General features: G+C 52.2%; 1 protein-coding gene across 3 annotated transcripts in view; it reads left to right on the top strand.

Moving 5' to 3' along the window:
• Positions 1-17,036, top strand: part of KMT2A (lysine methyltransferase 2A) — a 36,665-nt gene that overhangs the window by 15,380 nt on the left and 4,249 nt on the right. Inside the window, exons 11-32 of one of the 3 annotated variants that reach the window (XM_065040035.1) lie at positions 483-629; positions 790-882; positions 1,662-1,782; positions 2,336-2,449; positions 2,779-2,963; positions 3,512-3,685; positions 4,292-4,402; positions 4,647-4,720; positions 5,190-5,383; positions 5,752-5,858; positions 6,002-6,139; positions 7,332-7,490; positions 7,730-7,847; positions 7,932-8,010; positions 8,257-8,417; positions 9,157-9,342; positions 9,976-14,275; positions 14,661-14,741; positions 15,199-15,263; positions 15,623-15,793; positions 16,379-16,453; positions 16,667-16,841. In XM_065040035.1, the coding sequence (XP_064896107.1) occupies positions 483-629; positions 790-882; positions 1,662-1,782; positions 2,336-2,449; positions 2,779-2,963; positions 3,512-3,685; positions 4,292-4,402; positions 4,647-4,720; positions 5,190-5,383; positions 5,752-5,858; positions 6,002-6,139; positions 7,332-7,490; positions 7,730-7,847; positions 7,932-8,010; positions 8,257-8,417; positions 9,157-9,342; positions 9,976-14,275; positions 14,661-14,741; positions 15,199-15,263; positions 15,623-15,793; positions 16,379-16,453; positions 16,667-16,841 (7,028 nt within the window). Of the gene's footprint in view, positions 1-482; positions 630-786; positions 883-1,661; positions 1,783-2,335; positions 2,450-2,778; positions 2,964-3,511; positions 3,686-4,291; positions 4,403-4,646; positions 4,721-5,189; positions 5,384-5,751; positions 5,859-6,001; positions 6,140-7,331; positions 7,491-7,729; positions 7,848-7,931; positions 8,011-8,256; positions 8,418-9,156; positions 9,343-9,975; positions 14,276-14,660; positions 14,742-15,198; positions 15,264-15,622; positions 15,794-16,378; positions 16,454-16,666; positions 16,842-17,036 lie in introns of all 3 variants that reach the window. The other 2 variants (XM_065040034.1, XM_065040033.1) reach the window with 2 other exon arrangements.

Here is a 17,036-nt window from a genome sequence, read left to right as displayed (position 1 = left end):
TCCCCTGAGCCTGCAGTGTTTGTACCCTAAGGAGGACACTTTTTCTAGTCTGCCCAGCCTTGCAGGGGATACGTAGAGGTCAGAAGAGCTGTCACACACGCCACCTGAGCTGAGCAGAGGCAGGAACGCCTCTCTCGGCTCTGCACGTCCCTTCCATCTGCACCAGGTCTTTCTCCTGGTGCGGTGGCTTGTGTTACAGCGAGGGAGGAGCTCCGGGGGGGCCCTCAAGGCTTTGCCAGGGCTGGGAACGCTCAGAGAACAGGTACCGGGCTCCCCTTTGCTGCTGGGTGCCTGGGCTGGGTAGGCGAGCGTGGATTTGGGTTGTCTGCAGCACGCACGCAGCTCCCCTCTAAAACATGCCAGCAGACATCCGTGTTCTGTCAGTTGTGACGCAGAATTCAAAGCGGTTGGGAGCGCGAGGGGGTGGTTTGGGACTTCAGAGAAGCTGCTGGCTTGCTAAAACCTGCCTCTCCCCCTTGCAGTTCGTGTACTGTCAGGTCTGTTGTGAGCCCTTTCACAAGTTCTGCCTGGAGGAGAGCGAGCGGCCGCTGGAGGACCAGCTGGAGAACTGGTGCTGCCGTCGCTGCAAGTTCTGCCACGTGTGTGGGAGACAGCACCAGGCCACCAAGGTACCCCCAAAGCACCGGGAGAAAACACACTGGGGAAACGGGGAAACGCCTCTCCAGCTTCCTCCGCTTCCGCAGCGGGGCATCCCGCCGGAAACAGAGCGCCCGGGTTCCTGCATCCCTTCGGTCTGCTCCAATGCCCTCTCCGTTATTCTTGCAGCAGCTGCTGGAGTGTAACAAGTGCCGAAACAGCTATCACCCCGAGTGCCTGGGCCCAAACTACCCGACAAAACCCACCAAGAAGAAGAAAGTTTGGGTGAGGCGTTGTGATTTATTTTCAGTAATTCGCTTGACTGACGCCGCAGGCCAGAGCGCTGCAGGTGGCTGCCTCTGATGCAGTCACTCAGCCCAGTTGCAAGGCAGGGTGCCTGTTGCGTTGGAAGGTACATTTGGAAATAGATAATGAAGTGGGTCCCTGATGAGGTTCTGAACAAGCAGGATTTATGAAGGGATTACAGCTTTTCTAGTTGTAGTGATTCTTCTGAGCGTGGTCTCAGAACATGGAAGAAGCTCTTCAGAAGGGCAGCATTTACTTTAAGCGTATCAGTTGGTACTGGTATTAAGAGACAATTTGGATTACTTTACTGGTTTGTGTCTTTTGAGTTTTATTCTGAACAAACACAAAAGCTTTACCATTCGTGTATTTGGTACAAATAGTTTTCAGGCATTTCTATATTCTCAGAATTAGAAAACTGTTAAAATAAGACTTCATGTTTTAGGTCCGAAGAAACACCACAACTGCAGATACTGTTTTATGTGAAGGGAAGGGTAATATTTTCTTCAGTGCAAATACGAAGGACAGAAAAATGATACTGTAGTTTATTTTCAATTTTTTCATGTTGCATTATCACCATCTTACCATAAAGGGAGGGAGCTCTTTTTAGTGAAGGTTTTGGTCTTTGAAAATCCTTGCTCTGTTGTATTATTTCTCTGCACTCATTGAATAATAAAACGAGGAAATGCATCATTAGGACTAAAGCAAAGAAACCAGTGAATAAAAGGAAATAACACCTGCCAACCACATTCCTTTTCCAGATATGTACCAAATGTGTTCGCTGCAAGAGCTGCGGATCCACGACACCAGGCAAAGGGTGGGATGCGCAGTGGTCTCACGACTTCTCGCTGTGCCACGATTGTGCCAAACTCTTTGCGAAAGGTACACGGAGCTGTGATTCCTCCCAGCACGTGTTGGAGTGGCGGGTGGAAAGCCGGGTTCTTAGATTTTACAGTGGCTGGCAAAGTCGCTGCTCTTTTCTTGTTAGAGCTTGAGGCTCCCAGGACGTAGACGCAATGCCATACAAAGCAGTTCTTACACACCTGGTGGCCCAGGCGTTCAAGCACCAGTCAAGAAAAAGACATTTGAAAGGAGTCCTGACTTAAAAGCAACAAAATTCCCATTGTAAAGTGGTTGCTCCTTCGTGTGTTAGTTACTGTACGTGATGCCTTTGGATCTAAGAGGGGCACTGTGGGGAAGAATCTCAGCATAGACGATCTGGGCTGTTCCACCAAATTTCATGCCAGTGTGTCGTTCTTGTCTTTGTTTTACTCTGTCGAGCTAATTGCCGGTTATGCTATTTTGCCAGCCGTGGGCAGCGTACCGGTGGGGGGTTCAGGCAGCCGCTTTCTTGGCGCGACGGTACGTAGCCGCCCCGCGTGCGAGCTGCACGGAACGGCCGAGTCTCTGAAAAACAATCACGTCTTGCTTGCAGGAAACTTCTGTCCTCTCTGTGACAAGTGCTACGACGATGACGACTACGAGAGCAAGATGATGCAATGCGGGAAATGCGACCGCTGGGTCCACTCCAAGTGTGAAAACCTTTCTGGTAAGACAAATCCTGATCTCCTGCGTTCCTCAGAATATGGGGCAGCGAGTAGACCAAAGGAATCCTGTGTTGGACCTTTCTGTTAGAGTCTTAACACTCTCACCTATTGTGTCCAGCCTGTAGAGTAGCTGCAGGCAAGCCAGTACTGATATCGATGCCATCCTGAAAGCACAGGACTTGCCCCAAACGCAGTAGGGCTCAGTTATTGCACAAGATGCTTTTATTACATGAAAAGCGTTTCCGTTAGACGGTCAATGCTCAGTGGGCATTTTTCCCTCTATCCGTCCTTCAGTACAGTAGTTCACATTGTTATTTTTTTCGGTCTCCAGATGAGATGTATGAGATACTCTCTAACTTGCCGGAGAGCGTAGCGTACACCTGCATTAACTGCACGGAGCAGCATCCTGCGGAGTGGCGCCTGGCGCTGGAGAAGGAGCTGCAGGTGTCCCTGCGGCAGGTCCTGACGGCCCTGTTGAATTCCAGAACGACCAGCCACTTGCTGCGGTATCGACAGGTGAGCTGCAGCCTCGCGCCCGGCTGCTGTATTGCAGCTCCGAGTGTTGCCCGCTGTCTGGCTGGATTCTGGTATTGCTGGGCATTGTACTGCAATGTAATGTACTGTGAACAACGTGTACTGTGGTTTTCATTCCTGTGGAAACAATGAGGTGGCCATCTGTGATAAACTTGTGAGGCTAAAGGCAAAAGCAGGATCAGTTCTTTAAGGAATGGGAGGATTTAACTCTGGGATGGTGAAGGTGCTTTTTCGACGGAAGAACAGGGTCTTAGTCTTGAAATGTATATTCAGGAATAAGACTTGTGAAAAAGGAGTTTAATCCCTATGGCTGGTCGCTCTGCTGTGTGCTACACTGGTCGGCAGCACAAAGCTGGTTAAGCTCTTTTAATTGTTGTCCCTGCATTTTGGACAGGAATTCAGAACTCGAGGCTCCTTTCTTTCACGTTAGCGAGACTCTCTGGGTCATTAAATGTGTGTGGGAGTATGTGGCAAGTAGCAGCCACCCTTCAGTAGCCAACGTCGCTCTGTCTGGTTGCTGGTGTTAACAGGCAGCAAAACCGCCTGATTTAAACCCCGAGACGGAGGAGAGTATCCCATCCCGAAGCTCCCCAGAAGGTCCTGACCCCCCCGTCCTAACCGAAGTCAGCAAGCAGGAGGAGCAGCAGCCTCTGGATCTGGAAGGAGTGAAGAGGAAAATGGATCAAGCAGGTTACACCTCTGTGGTATGTCAGAGTTTTAGTTGTCCGCTCTACTAATAGGTCCTGTGACTTGCTTTACAACCCGTGGTGTTTATAACTGAGCATGCTTAAGCCTTTTCTTTATGAACAAGGAAACAGGTTAACGTGCTGCTAAAAATAATCCTGGCTGGCTGGTGTTAATGCTGGCCCAAAGACGTGTCATTTACATTGTTGTGCGGCTCCTTCACCACTCAGTGAAACCCCTTTTGCTCTCAGTCAGATGTTTATGTTGATAGAGAAAGGGTCGGTCCTACTTCACATCCAAATTCTGAGGGCCAGATAACAGTGCTGGTAGTGAGTTATCTGGGAACTAAGAATTTGCGTGTGGAGAGAGATCTCTTCAGGGGTCATTTACACAAAACGCTAGCATTGACCCAGTCGGGTTTTGTTATAGGCAGCAGCTTTTTCCTCTGTTTTCCCCGTTGTTGACAGCCAGATTCTTTTTCTGCTTTTCAGTCAGTGCTCTGGTTCAGTCTTCTAGTCTAGTCTAGTCATCTGGATGCTCGCTTGACGCCTTAAAATATCAGTGGATAGTGTGGCTGTGTGCAGGAGACAATCCTGGTGATGTGCAATGTTGTGGCTTTCTTGCAGTTGGATTTTAGTGATGATATCGTGAAGATAATTCAAGCAGCCATCAATTCCGACGGCGGGCAGCCGGAGGTGAAGAAAGCCAACAGCATGGTCAAGTCCTTCTTTATTCGGGTGAGCTGGACTATAGTTATTTTGGAATCTGCTCAGTATCACTCCACTGTTGCTGCTGGAATCCAAAGGGTCTGTTGTGCTTACCATAGTTTGGGTATTTCCAGGAATAAAACAATACATTGTCAGCGTTGTTGATGTTCCTGAAATCTTACCAGTTGTGCCTTTACAGTAGATCTTGGCTGAATGTCTTTGGATTTGGGGGTACGTTGCATAGCATTTCTAACGGAGTGTTGTTTTCCTTCAGCAAATGGAGCGTGTTTTTCCATGGTTCAGTGTAAAAAAGTCCAGATTTTGGGAGCCAAATAAAGTAACGAGCAAGTAAGTAATTGTTCAGTGTCCGACTGCGACACCCTGCAGTTTGCCAGCTGTCCAAGCAAAAAGTCTCGAGAGAGCCTGGTTTTGGGGTGGGGTTTCTGTTTGTCTTTCTTCTTTTCCTCTTTTTTTTGAAGAAGTCAGACAGTAGCCCCGTTCCCGGGGTTTGTGTGCGTTTCCTTGTTGGAAAGCAGAGAAACCAAAACCATTGTTTAGAGTGAGGTGTATCGTGTGTTGGCTCGTCAGTCTCGTCCTTCCTGCCCTGCTCACCCCCCTGTGCTGGGGCCCCCCCATGTGCACCTGTCACCCTCAAGAGAAAGGGACGGCCACATCACAAACCTTAACGTGTGAGCGGTCACGGCCTTTGTTGAGAGCGCGTGTGGACTGTGGGTGGCGAAGCGGGTGGTGGTTGTGCTGGCAGACGAGGTGCTGGCGTGTAGTCGGGTCTGACGGGCGACTCCTCGTTGCTTTCCAGCAGTGGTATGTTGCCGAACGCGGTGCTGCCCCCTTCGCTTGACCATAACTATGCTCAGTGGCAGGAGCGGGAAGAGAACAGCCGCACCGAACAGCCCCCTCTGATGAAGAAAATCATTCCAGCTCCAAAACCCAAAGGGCCCGGAGAGCCGGATTCCCCAACCCCTCTGCATCCTCCTACACCGCCAATCTCCAGTAAGGAAACAGGTCGCAGCACTGTCGGTCCCACACCCGGAGCGCTTCATTCCACAGCTCCGAGCAGTAAAGGGAGGGCAGTTTTGGTTCTGAAGGATTTTGGAGACCTCTTTGACCCAAGATCGTTCAGAGGCTGTTACGTACGGGATGTTTCTGAGCTGAGCTCGGGCACAGACGTGCATTTGTGCTGCTTTCCCCCAGCACACGGGCTGTGCGGGGGCTGCTCGGCCTTGCTTTGCAAGCTGCCTGTTGAAAACTCCGGGCTGCTGGTTGGTGCTTCTATCCCCTTCTATCCCTTGCTGACCATTTTTGCAGATGAATTTTTGCCTCCCTGTCTTTCAAGAATAAACAGTGTTCTCTCCTTTAAGGCTCTGACCGAAGCAGAGAGGATAGTCCTGAACTGAACCCACCTCCAGACGTGGAAGACAACAGGCAGTGCGCGTTGTGCCTGAAATACGGTGACGACAGCGCTAACGTGAGTATCTGGCACCTGCCCGGTCTGACAGGCGCTGATTTAAGCAGTGCTGTGTCTTTGGCACTGTGGGTAGGCTGGATGCCCTTTGTATGTTGCTGTGTCTCGTGGAACATTTGAAAAGAAGGTTTCCTTCCCTTCCTTAGGATGCTGGACGTCTTCTGTATATCGGCCAGAATGAATGGACACACGTGAACTGTGCTTTGTGGTCGGCAGAGGTGTTTGAAGATGACGATGGTTCTCTGAAGAACGTGCACATGGCTGTGATCAGGGGAAAGCAGCTGGTGGGTATAAGTTCCTAACAGTTTCTTAAACCGCATGCTGAGTCACGCAGAACTGAGACAGGAACCCGGCTAAAAGACGCCTTGTGTGTGTTTTTTCTGCTCCGTCCTCTCCTTGCACTGTTTTTTATGCTATAGGTAGTAGAACTGACTGAAGAGATTTGAAAATTTGTTTTAGCCTTGCTTAGTTCAGAAGTAGCGAGGAGACCAAAAGGAACTTGTCGCAGGTGAATCTGAGTCGTGTTTTTCTCAGAAGGTCTTAGTTGCCAGTGCTGCCCCTTCAGCAGTCGATGCCATATACGCGGTCACGACCTCTTTTTAAAAGAACACGGACTGTCTGGAGCAGCGTCAAGTGCTGCGTTGCAGCCCCACCCCGTCTCTCTGGCTCAGGGGCTCACTAGATCTTCTGCTGGAGTCCGAACCGGTGGCAGCGGAGGAGCTCAGAGGAGCGGGAGAGACCCTGCAGCTGCCGTTTTGACCTGGGTTAGATTCCACATATGCATAGAAGAAATAAAAACAGAAAGCAAGTGTTGTCCAGTTCAAGGTGTTGAACAAGGAGCGTTGTCGTGTTTGAGCAGAGGCGAAGGATCTCAACATCTGGCTTGCACGTAGCTGTTCTGTTAAATACTGCAGGAAGAATGATGGTGGTGTCTCTTTTCTGAGCCTTAGAAAACAGAATCGCCTTCCTGTGGTGAATTGGTTGTTGCTTACCTTCCAGAAGAATGAATGAGACTGGAAGTGTGACTAGAAATCAGTTTGTCCAAATCTTGGTTTAATATTGCATCACCTGGTCCTAAATATGTCTTAAACCAGCAGAAGCAGTGTAACAGGACTGCTCTTAGCCAGCAGTAAGCGCCCACATGGGGAATACTGTGTGCAGGAGAAATAATTGACATGCTAATTGGTGAAGCAAATAGGACACTGCGCTGTGGAGAACAAGCGAGAAAGCCTGAGCCCGGAGAAACCCGTCAGCAAAGGCAGGAGTTGTTCGGAGCGAGAGATCCTTGTTCTCTCACGTCCTCCTCCGTGTCTCGCTCTGCATGTGAGTTATGGTAGCAAATGTTGTGGCAGCAAAGCAGGAGCTCAGGCTTTACTCTCAACTTCTGCCTATGCCTAAAAAACCAACTGACAGCAGCAGCGGGAGCCTGGTTGGAGAAGGGATTCACTTGTCGCTTTTTTCTGTTTGCTTTTGTAGAGATGCGAGTTCTGCCAGAAGTCGGGCGCCACCGTCGGCTGCTGCCTCACTTCCTGCACCAGTAACTACCACTTCATGTGCTCGCGGGCCAAGAACTGCGTGTTCCTGGACGACAAGAAGGTTTACTGCCAGAGGCATCGCGACCTGATCAAAGGAGAGGTGAGGGTCCTCTGTCGCGCCGGCCGTGGCTGAGCCGGAGCACTGCTTACAAGTGAACGTTGCCTTCGCTCCTTGCGAACTGGGGCCGGACTGCCGTGCTGTTAGAAAGAAGTCAGCGGTACAGCTGCCGTGGGGCGCTTCAAATGCCACACCACCAAACTGAGGACGGTTAGACTGTGTAGTGTACACGGGGAGGTTCCTTTGAAATTACTGAGTAGTTTTGTGGATTCTTGTTCCAGGTGGTTCCTGAGAATGGGTTTGAAGTCCTTAGGAGAGTTTTTGTGGACTTTGAAGGGATCAGTTTGAGAAGAAAATTTCTTAGTGGGTTGGAACCAGAGAACATCCACATGATGATTGGTAAGATCTGGTCTCCGGACACTTGATCGGCCTTCGGTGCTGGGCTCTGGTTCACAGAACTCTTCTGATCCTCTTTCCGCTCAGGCTCGATGACAATAGACTGTTTAGGAATTCTGAATGACCTCTCAGACTGTGAAGATAAGTTGTTTCCCATTGGCTATCAGTGAGTATACGCTGTTCCATGATTACATCTCTTTTAGTGTATTAGATGTCAAACCAGCACTGAAGTAACATCTGTAAATTTGACCGTAGCTCGCATACGCTGTTAGGAATCTTGTGATGAAGCCGGGCGTGCAGCATGTTGCGCCCAGCAGCCTTCGTCCGGTGCCGTTTTGAGAAACTGCAAATTTGAAATAGGAATGCTGAGGTTTACTTGACTGTTGGGTAAATTGGTTGAATTCTCTTCCAGGTGCTCGAGGGTGTACTGGAGCACAACGGATGCCAGGAAGCGCTGCGTGTATACCTGCAAGATCATGGAGTGCCGGCCGCCGGTCATAGAACCCGACATCAACAGCACGGTGGAGCACGATGACAACAGAACGATTGCGCACAGCCCCGTTCCCCTTACAGGTCGTCTTCTCAGGGCTTTCTGAAAGTGTATTTGCCTTAGTCTGTCCTCACCAGAAAAGCCAGTACTGCGCGAGATCCCTTTTTCTTAAACCGTCTTGGACTGGAATGCCCTTCAGGCTTCACGTTACATCGCGGCCTCTTAAGGCTCTAGAAAAACCAAAGGGCTCTGTGCTCTCCTGTGTTCTGGTCACTCAGACCCCGAGCACACCAGCCTGCTGTAGCTGCGCTTTCTAGTCTACAGATCCGAGATCTTTTCGAGTGATGTAAGGCGTCACATTGTGCTTCAAGTGTCGGTGTTGGTAGGTGACACGGGGCTTGGTAAATACCGTGTTGAACAGTAGCATTGCGCTGCTTCTGTGTTTCCGAATTACCTTCTCCGTATCTATAGGTGAGCTTAAGAAGAATTTAAAAAAAATCTCAGCCCTTCCTTCAGTCCCAGCGGTGAGGCCGCGGGAGGTTTTAAACGTTTGCAGTAGTTGCTGTTGTTGACAGAATCTTAAACTTTATTAAAATGCAATGGAATTTCATGTGTAAGCTGAGGGCTGCTGTATTGCTGCAAGTGTTTGAAATGTTCTTCAGAGAAGAGCCCAGCTGTTACCTGATGGCGAGGAAGCAGTAATCTTTGTCTTTATTTAACAAATCCCCTGATTTTCCTGATAGCAATAGGTACTTCATCAGATCGTAGCTTTTGGGGTTCACGGATGGCTTATGCTGCTGTTTCTCTTTTACACGCCAACAGAAAGTCTGCCTAAAGACAGCCGAAACGCGCCTGAAATCGTCAGCCCGCCATCGCCAGATCGTCCCTTGCACTCTCAGACCTCCGGCTCCTGTTACCTCCCGGGGGGCTCGAAGGCTCCCAGGCTCAGGGCGCCCAGCTATCCGTCCGCGCAGAGGTCGCCCGGCTCCCGGCCGTTGCCCTCCGCAGGTATTTCAAGTGCTCCTCACTTTGATTTTCGGCGGCTTTGAGGGCATTTTTTGTTGGTTTGTTTTGAAAGTGGTTTTGGTTTGGTTCACGTCTTTTTTGGCTTTGTTCAGAGTGTGGTGTTTAGTTTTCTGTTACTGGAGAAAATGGTGACATGGCAATAGGCTTGAGGGAAGGAAAGTTAAGAGAACATACAGTAGGGATGACCTGCCAAGAAATATACGATGAAACAAAGGTTTCCCTGGGTTGAAGAAAGCAGCGTTTGGGCAATGTGACAGCTGTAATGTCAGTTAGGGATTTAATTGTCTCAGTCAGTATTTTTCCTGGGAGATTCAGAAATCTGATACTGCAATTCAGGTACTACATCCGGATGAACGAGTCACGTTTTGTTTCAAATGGGTGTTGAAAATTCACATGTCAGGTTGAGCTACAAACTCGTCAGCTCTGTATGGTGAATACTAATTGACTGTATCAGGTTTTTAATACCCAACTCAAGTGTTGTCACTATGTTGATACTGTTTGGCTGAAAGGTGTTGCTGTTTTATTGTTTCCTGTGTTCTGTGTGAAGGAATTGGGTACGCATCGGTGGTGAAGGTTTCAGCTCACCTGACCGGCTTCCTTGCCTTGTTTTCTCAGGCAGCCCTACCCCGGTGACCCACGAAATAGTGACAGTGGGGGATCCCTTGCTGTCCTCTGGGCTGAAGAGCATCGGTTCCAGGAGACACAGCACCTCCTCTTTGTCACAGCAGCAGTCGAAACTCCGCATGATCTCCCCTCCACGAGCCGGGAGCGCGTACTCCAGGCACAGCGTGTCCTCGGTTCCCAGCGCAGGGACCTCTGCAGAACACGAGCCGAGCGGCAAAAGCACCGACCGCTTTGCAGGACCAGCGAACGCGGGTGCTCCCAGCGCTCCAGGCCAAAGCTGCTCTGCCAGCTCGGGTGCCCAGAAAATAGCGGCTGCGAGCGGAAGTAAAACTTACCAGCTGGACCTGTCTCAGTCTGCGGAAGGAAAACATTCCAGCAGTTCAGACCTGGTAGCCAAAGCTGCGGCTTCTAAGGGAGAGAAGATGAAAACGTCAAAGGACCCAGATTATCTAGCTCATAGTTTTGCTTCTGGAGGAAACTCCAAAGTGTCAGCTCAACTGACCAGTTCATCGGGCACAGAAATCAATGTTAGAATAGGAACCTTCCAAGAATGTTCAGGATCGTTTTCTTCCAAAGAAGCAATATCCTTCCCACCTTTGCATCAGAGAGGCCCAAGGAAGGACAGAGATCAGCATGTGGAACCTGCCGCACAGCCAGAGAAAACCACTGTGGTTGATGAGGTGGATGCAAAGACCCTGAAGGCTGCTGGAGTCAATAGCAGATCTCCTGCAGCAAGCGAGCCGGTCGCTTCTGCCCCAAGAGACAGGCGTCAGAAGGGGAAAAAGTTAATGAAAGACAGCTTTAAAGAGAAGCTTTCCCTGAAGTCTCTTACGGATTCAAGCCAGGCAGTAGGTGGTGATGAAGGAAACCTGAAACTAGAATTCGGTAATCAGGGTTTGGCCACCGAACAGATTAGCCAGAGGTTATGTAACAATATTCCCGCTGAAAAAGCTGGTGAGAAGTCTCCACCGTCCCAAGGGCAACCAAAAGGTTCCGCAGGGCAGAGCGACGTGGCCTCCAAGGAACCGCAGGCGCCTCGCAAACGCACCGTTAAAGTCACTCTGACCCCCCTCAAGATGGAAAGCGAAAGCCAGGCTAAAAGCGCGCAGCAGGAGGGCGATGTGGACCCGCAGTCGGCGGGAGCGGAGCCGGCCGCTCTGGCAGAGCCCACCTCGGCTTCGGAGAGCCCCGAAGGCAACGCCGCCGCGCAGGGAAGCCCCAGCGAAGCGCCAGCGCAGGAATCTCAAAGTAACGCCTATGAAAATTTGCCCATTCAAGATAACAACTTGATGCTCCAGGATGGAACTAAGGCTCCCGAAGAAGGCTCGTACAAGCGGAGGTATCCACGGAGAAGCGCTCGGGCCAGGTCCAACATGTTCTTTGGGCTGACTCCCCTGTACGGCGTGAGGTCCTACGGAGAGGAGGACATTCCCTTCTACAGCAACTCCACAGGGAAGAAGCGAGGGAAGCGGTCTGCAGAAGGACAAGTGGATGGCGCGGATGACTTGAGCACGTCGGATGAAGACGACTTGTACTACTATAATTTCACTCGTACGGTGGTTTCCTCGAACGCCGAGGAGAGACTCGCGTCCCACAGCTTATTCAGGGAGGAGGAGCAGTGCGATCTTCCAAAAATCTCACAGCTAGACGGTGTGGATGATGGAACTGAAAGCGATACGAGTGTCACGGCAACGACAAGAAAAGTAAGTCAAGTGACTAAAAGGAGCAGTAAAGAAAACGGAACAGAGAACTTGAAGCTGGATAGAACCGAGGAAGCCAGTGAGAAGGTACAAGTCACCAAGAGCTCCGCTGTCCACAAGAGCGACCCGAAGATGGACAACTGCCATCCCGTGAGCAGGGTCAAAGCGCAAGGCCAGGACTCGCTGGAGGCTCAGCTGAGCTCGCTGGAGACGGGCCGCAGGGCTCACACCAGCACGCCTTCCGACAAGAACTTACTGGACACGTTTAACACTGAACTTCTCAAATCTGACTCTGACAACAACAACAGCGATGACTGCGGGAACATCCTGCCTTCCGACATCATGGACTTCGTCCTGAAGAACACGCCGTCGATGCAGGCGTTGGGAGAGAGCCCGGAGTCCTCGTCCTCTGAACTTCTGACGCTCGGAGAAGGTTTAGGTCTGGACAGCAACCGCGGCAAGGATATGGGTCTGTTCGAGGTGTTCTCCCAGCAGCTGCCGACTGCCGAGCCGGTGGACAGCAGCGTCTCTTCCTCCATCTCAGCGGAGGAGCAGTTCGAGTTGCCGCTGGAGCTCCCTTCCGACCTCTCTGTCCTGACCACCCGCAGCCCGACGGTGCCCAGCCAGAACCACAACAGGCTCGCCGTCATCTCGGAGTCCTCGCTCTCCTCCTCGGGAGAGAGGTCCATGCTCGCCTTGCCCTCCGCAGAGTCGGGAGAAAAGAGAGTGACGGTGACAGAAAAATCCGCCTCGGGGGAAGGCGATGCGGCTCTCCTGAGTCCTGGAGTGGACCCGAGCCCTGAGGGACACATGACTCCCGATCACTTCATCCAGGGCCACATGGATGCGGAGCACATCGCCAGCCCGCCCTGCGGCCCCGTCGAGCAGGGCCACGGTGGCAACCAGGACCTGACGAGAAACAGCGGCACTCCGGGCATCCCGGTGTCGCCCACCGTTCCCCTCCAGAGCCAGAAGTACGTGCCAAACTCCACGGACAGCCCCGGCCCCTCACAGATCTCCAACGCTGCCGTGCAGACCACGCCACCGCACCTCAAGCCGGCCGCGGAGAAACTGCTGGTGGTCAACCAAAACATGCAGCCGCTCTACGTCCTCCAGACGCTCCCCAACGGCGTCACCCAGAAGATCCAGCTGACGCCGTCGGTCAGCTCTGCGCAGAGCGTGATGGAGAGCGGCGCCTCGGTGCTGGGGCCCATGGGCAGCGGGCTCACACTGGCCACGGGGCTGAATCCCAGCTTGCCCTCCTCGCAGTCGCTGTTTCCTCCCGCGAGCAAGGGGCTGCTGCCCATGCCCCATCACCAGCACATCCACCCCTTCTCCACGGCCCCCCAGAGCGGCTTCCCGCCCAACATCAGCAGCCCGTCACCAGGGCTGCTCATCGGCGTGCAGCCGCCCCCCGACCCGCAGCTCCTGGTGTCCGAGGCAAGCCAGAGGACAGACCTTGGCACCACGTCGGCGCCTGCTGCGGCCCTGGGCAAGAAACGGCCGATATCCCGCCTGCACTCACGGAAGAACAAGAAGCTGGCTCCCTCTGGAACCCCTCCTGCCATAGCTCCTCCCGATATGGTCTCCAACATGACCCTGATTAACTTTGCTCCTTCCCAGATTTCCAACCACCCGCTGGATTTGGGAAGCATTGCCAATTCAACGTCCCACAGAACCGTCCCCAATATCATCAAGAGATCCAAGTCCGGGGTCATGTATTTTGAGCAAACATCTCTGCTCCCGCAGGGTGGGACCAGCGCCGCAGTCGGCACGTCTCCCAGCGTCATCGGGCCGGATGCCGGTCACCTCCCAGCGGGGCCCGTGTCCGGCCTGGCATCGAGCTCCTCGGTGCTCAACGTCGTCTCCATGCAGGCCACGGCAGCCCCCACGACTGGTGGCTCGGTTCCCGGTCATGTTTTGGGACAGAGTTCGGTCACATTAACGAGCCCCGGGTTATTAGGGGACCTGGGTTCGATAAGCAACCTCCTGATCAAAGCCAGTCAGCAAAGCCTTGGTCTGCAGGACCAGCACATGACTTTGCCACCCAGTTCGGGGATGTTTTCACAACTGGGAGCTTCCCAAACTCCATCTACAGCAGCGATGACGGCTGCGTCGAGCATTTGTGTTCTCCCTTCGGCGCAGTCGATGGGCATGACGGTCGCTCCGTCGTCTGCTGACCCAGAAGGCTCTTACCAGCTCCAGCACATGACGCAGCTCTTGGCCAGCAAAACCGGGGTCGCCTCCTCCCCGCTGGACCTCGGCACGGCATCGGCAGCGCCGCAGCTGTCGAGCTTTCCGCAGCTGGTCGATGTTCCCAACAGTACCGGGCTGGAGCAAACCAAGGCGTCCTCGGCGGCGATGCACGCCAGCTCGGCCTCTCCCGGGGGCTCCCCGTCGTCTGCCCAGCACTCTGCGAGCGGCTCCGTGCTGGGCCCTGCAAAAACAAAGCTGAAAGTCAAACGCATTCAGCCGTCATTAGACAAAGGGAACGGGAAGAAGCACAAAATGTCCCACCTGTGGGCCAGCTCCTCCGAAGCGCATGTTCCTGACAGAGGGGCCGTTGCTGGACCCCAGGTCTCGGCTACAGGGTAAGAGGAGAGTTTGGGTTTGCTCGTCCCTGAGCTTTTGTAAGAGAATAACAAAGAATATCGCAGTAGTTTTGCATGTTAATTTCTAAGGTAAAAACCCCAGCTGCCAGCAGAAAGCAGCTCTCTCTGAAGCAGTTAGTAAACTTTTACCTCTGGAAAGGGAAGGATAAAAACCTAAGACACCTCTGAAGTACAAGTCTTCGTTCCCATGTGGTGCTGGAGGTGCGAGCAGGTTCCTCGTGTCTTCGGAGCAGTTGTTGCCGCTCCGGTGGTTCTGCTGAATCGCTCGTGGCAGCTCCGCGTGGATCTGTTCCTGCTTCCAGTCTGGCTCGTGGCACCTACGGCTCGGCGGGCATTGTGAATGTTCCTGAATCTTTCGTTGCAGGGCTCCTGCTGCCAAGGCAGATGCGCAGGATGCAGCAGGCGTCGATCAGCCGTCACAGCAGCAGTGTGGCCAGTCTGCAGGGTAAGCACTGGGCAGACCTTTCTGTCAGGTTCTGCTCGCTTGAGCTTAAGGGAAGTTACATAGAGAACGTGAGAAGTCTTGCTTTGCTAATTTGAATATCTTGGGAGCTTTCAGTCTGGAATGGGCGTTCACAGGCAGTTGGGATATGGAGCCGTGTTTTAAATTGCGTTGCCTGTAGCCCGGGGAAGCTTTGCTGCCTGCCGAGAACGAGCCTCCTCATACAGCTGTGGGGGATCGTACGCGCTGCTACCCACAGGCTGACCAATGCCTCAAAACTAGCCGCTGCTGAGTAGAATCGTTTTACCTGTTTGTTTCCAGTTGAGCTGCTGTTAGAGCATTTGATCTGGAAAAGGGTTCTTGTACCTCTGTCTGGGTCCCAGATTGTGTAGGTGAGTGTTCAGGGCTGGTGACAAAAGGAGGGAGGTTGTTAAGCGTTTTCTTCCTGTTCCCTCCCAAGGCAAACGGCGGCTCTGCCAGAGCCTCAGTCACCGCAGAACCCGGCACGTGAGCAGGAGAATGCAGGTATGCCGCTTCTTCAAAAGCACCGAGTCTTGGGCTTCTCCAGGGCCAGGTAGTTAGCACCTTGAAGTTCTGGTGTTCGTGTGTCTGGCTCTCTCAGGAAAGCTCTCAGAGCTTGCCGTTACTCTTGCTTTGCAAGGAGGAAAGGTTTGTTTGCTATTCATAGATCTTGCACAAATAGTTGCCTATTTTTAGTTTGTGCAGATTTCAGCACTTGAGATTTCACGCTCTTGCTACAACTCTGTCTAGAGTTTTTCCTCTGACAGATTTACTGGTCAAAAAGCAAGTTAGTAGGTAATTTTCAGTTGTGGAAAAAACACCATTCTACCCAGTTTCCATCTTTGTGCTTCTGTCTTTTCCAGGCTCAAAAGCTCTCGAGGAAGAGGAGAGCACTTTCAGCTCCCCACTCATGTTTTGGCTTCAGCAAGAGCAAAAGAGGAAAGAGTGTCTTGGTGAGAAGAAACCAAAGAAAGGTTTGGTTTTTGAGATCTCTAGTGACGATGGTTTTCAGATCTGCGCAGAAAGCATCGAAGGTGAGAACAGTGCGGTTTGACTTGTCCTGGTTTGATCTGTTAGTTGCTTTTTTTATGGATCTAAAACGAAACAAATAAAACCCACACCACAAACCCTCCTGCTTTGCGGCCCTAGAGCAGTCCTGGTTCCCAGCAGTGTCTGGATTCCATTGACGATCTGGTGGTTGGTTTTTTTAGTCATTGTCCGATTCTGTTTTATCAATTGACCGATGATGTTGAACCGTTTTTGTCAAGAAATAGTCAGTGTGGATCAGAACTATGGTTTTCATCCAGACCAGTTGCTGGAGACACTTCCCTTTGTGCCAAACTGAATTTTGGAGAGGGTGGAAGCCATTTGACCTGAGGATCTGGGTTTATGGCCCATGAAAGGGTGCAGACTTCACATCCTCCGGTTAGCTCATGTCAATGTGGGCATTTTGTTGGCAAACAGTGTCCTGCCCAGGGGCACAGGACTCTGCCAGCACTGTGTGGTTTCAGTGCAAGCCCGACAAGGTTTGGCAGAGCAAGCGGCACAGGGACAGCCGCTTTGGCAGCCCTGGGCACCCCGATCCTCGCTCACCGTGCCCTCTGTTTGTGTGACCGCAGATGCCTGGAAGTCGCTGACGGACAAGGTGCAGGAGGCCCGTTCCAACGCGCGCCTGAAGCAGCTGTCCTTCGCAGGTAACGGGCGCGCACGGCGTCAGCTCAGCTGCTGGCTGCTTTGTGGAGGACAGCGTCTTCCCGTGAAAGGACTGGAAACTCTTGCGGGGAAGGAGGCAGCTAATTCTGTGAAAATCGGCACAGGATTTGTATTTCGCACGCTGCAGTTTCCTCCCGCTCCAAGTCTGCGCTGGCCGTTAGTTCACGTTTGTCGTGCTGTGTTCCGTGTTCCAGGTGTGAACGGTTTGCGGATGCTGGGGATTATCCACGACACCGTCGTGTTCCTGGTCGAGCAGCTGTACGGCGCGAAGCACTGCCGCAACTACAAGTTCCGGTTCCACAAGCCGGAGGAGGCCAACGAGCCCCCGCTGAACCCGCACGGCTCTGCGCGGGCTGAAGTGCACCTGAGGCAAGCGCTGCGTTAACGGCCCCTTTGCTCCGTTAATAACTCTCTGCAGCTCTAAAGCTCTCAGTTGAAAAGGAACACTAGCAACTTTGGCATGTAAATCGGTTATATTGCATCTTCCCAGTCTGCACATTTTTGTGGGCCGCTTTACTGACAGTTGCTTTGTTTAACAAAGGTTCCTGGCCAGTGGTTTTATTT

Source organism: Columba livia, chromosome 24 (genome assembly GCF_036013475.1).
Source record: "Columba livia isolate bColLiv1 breed racing homer chromosome 24, bColLiv1.pat.W.v2, whole genome shotgun sequence".
NCBI lineage: Eukaryota > Metazoa > Chordata > Aves > Columbiformes > Columbidae > Columba > Columba livia.
The sequence above is the reverse complement of the archived record's forward strand: the minus strand, read 5'-3'. Positions and strand labels throughout refer to the sequence as shown.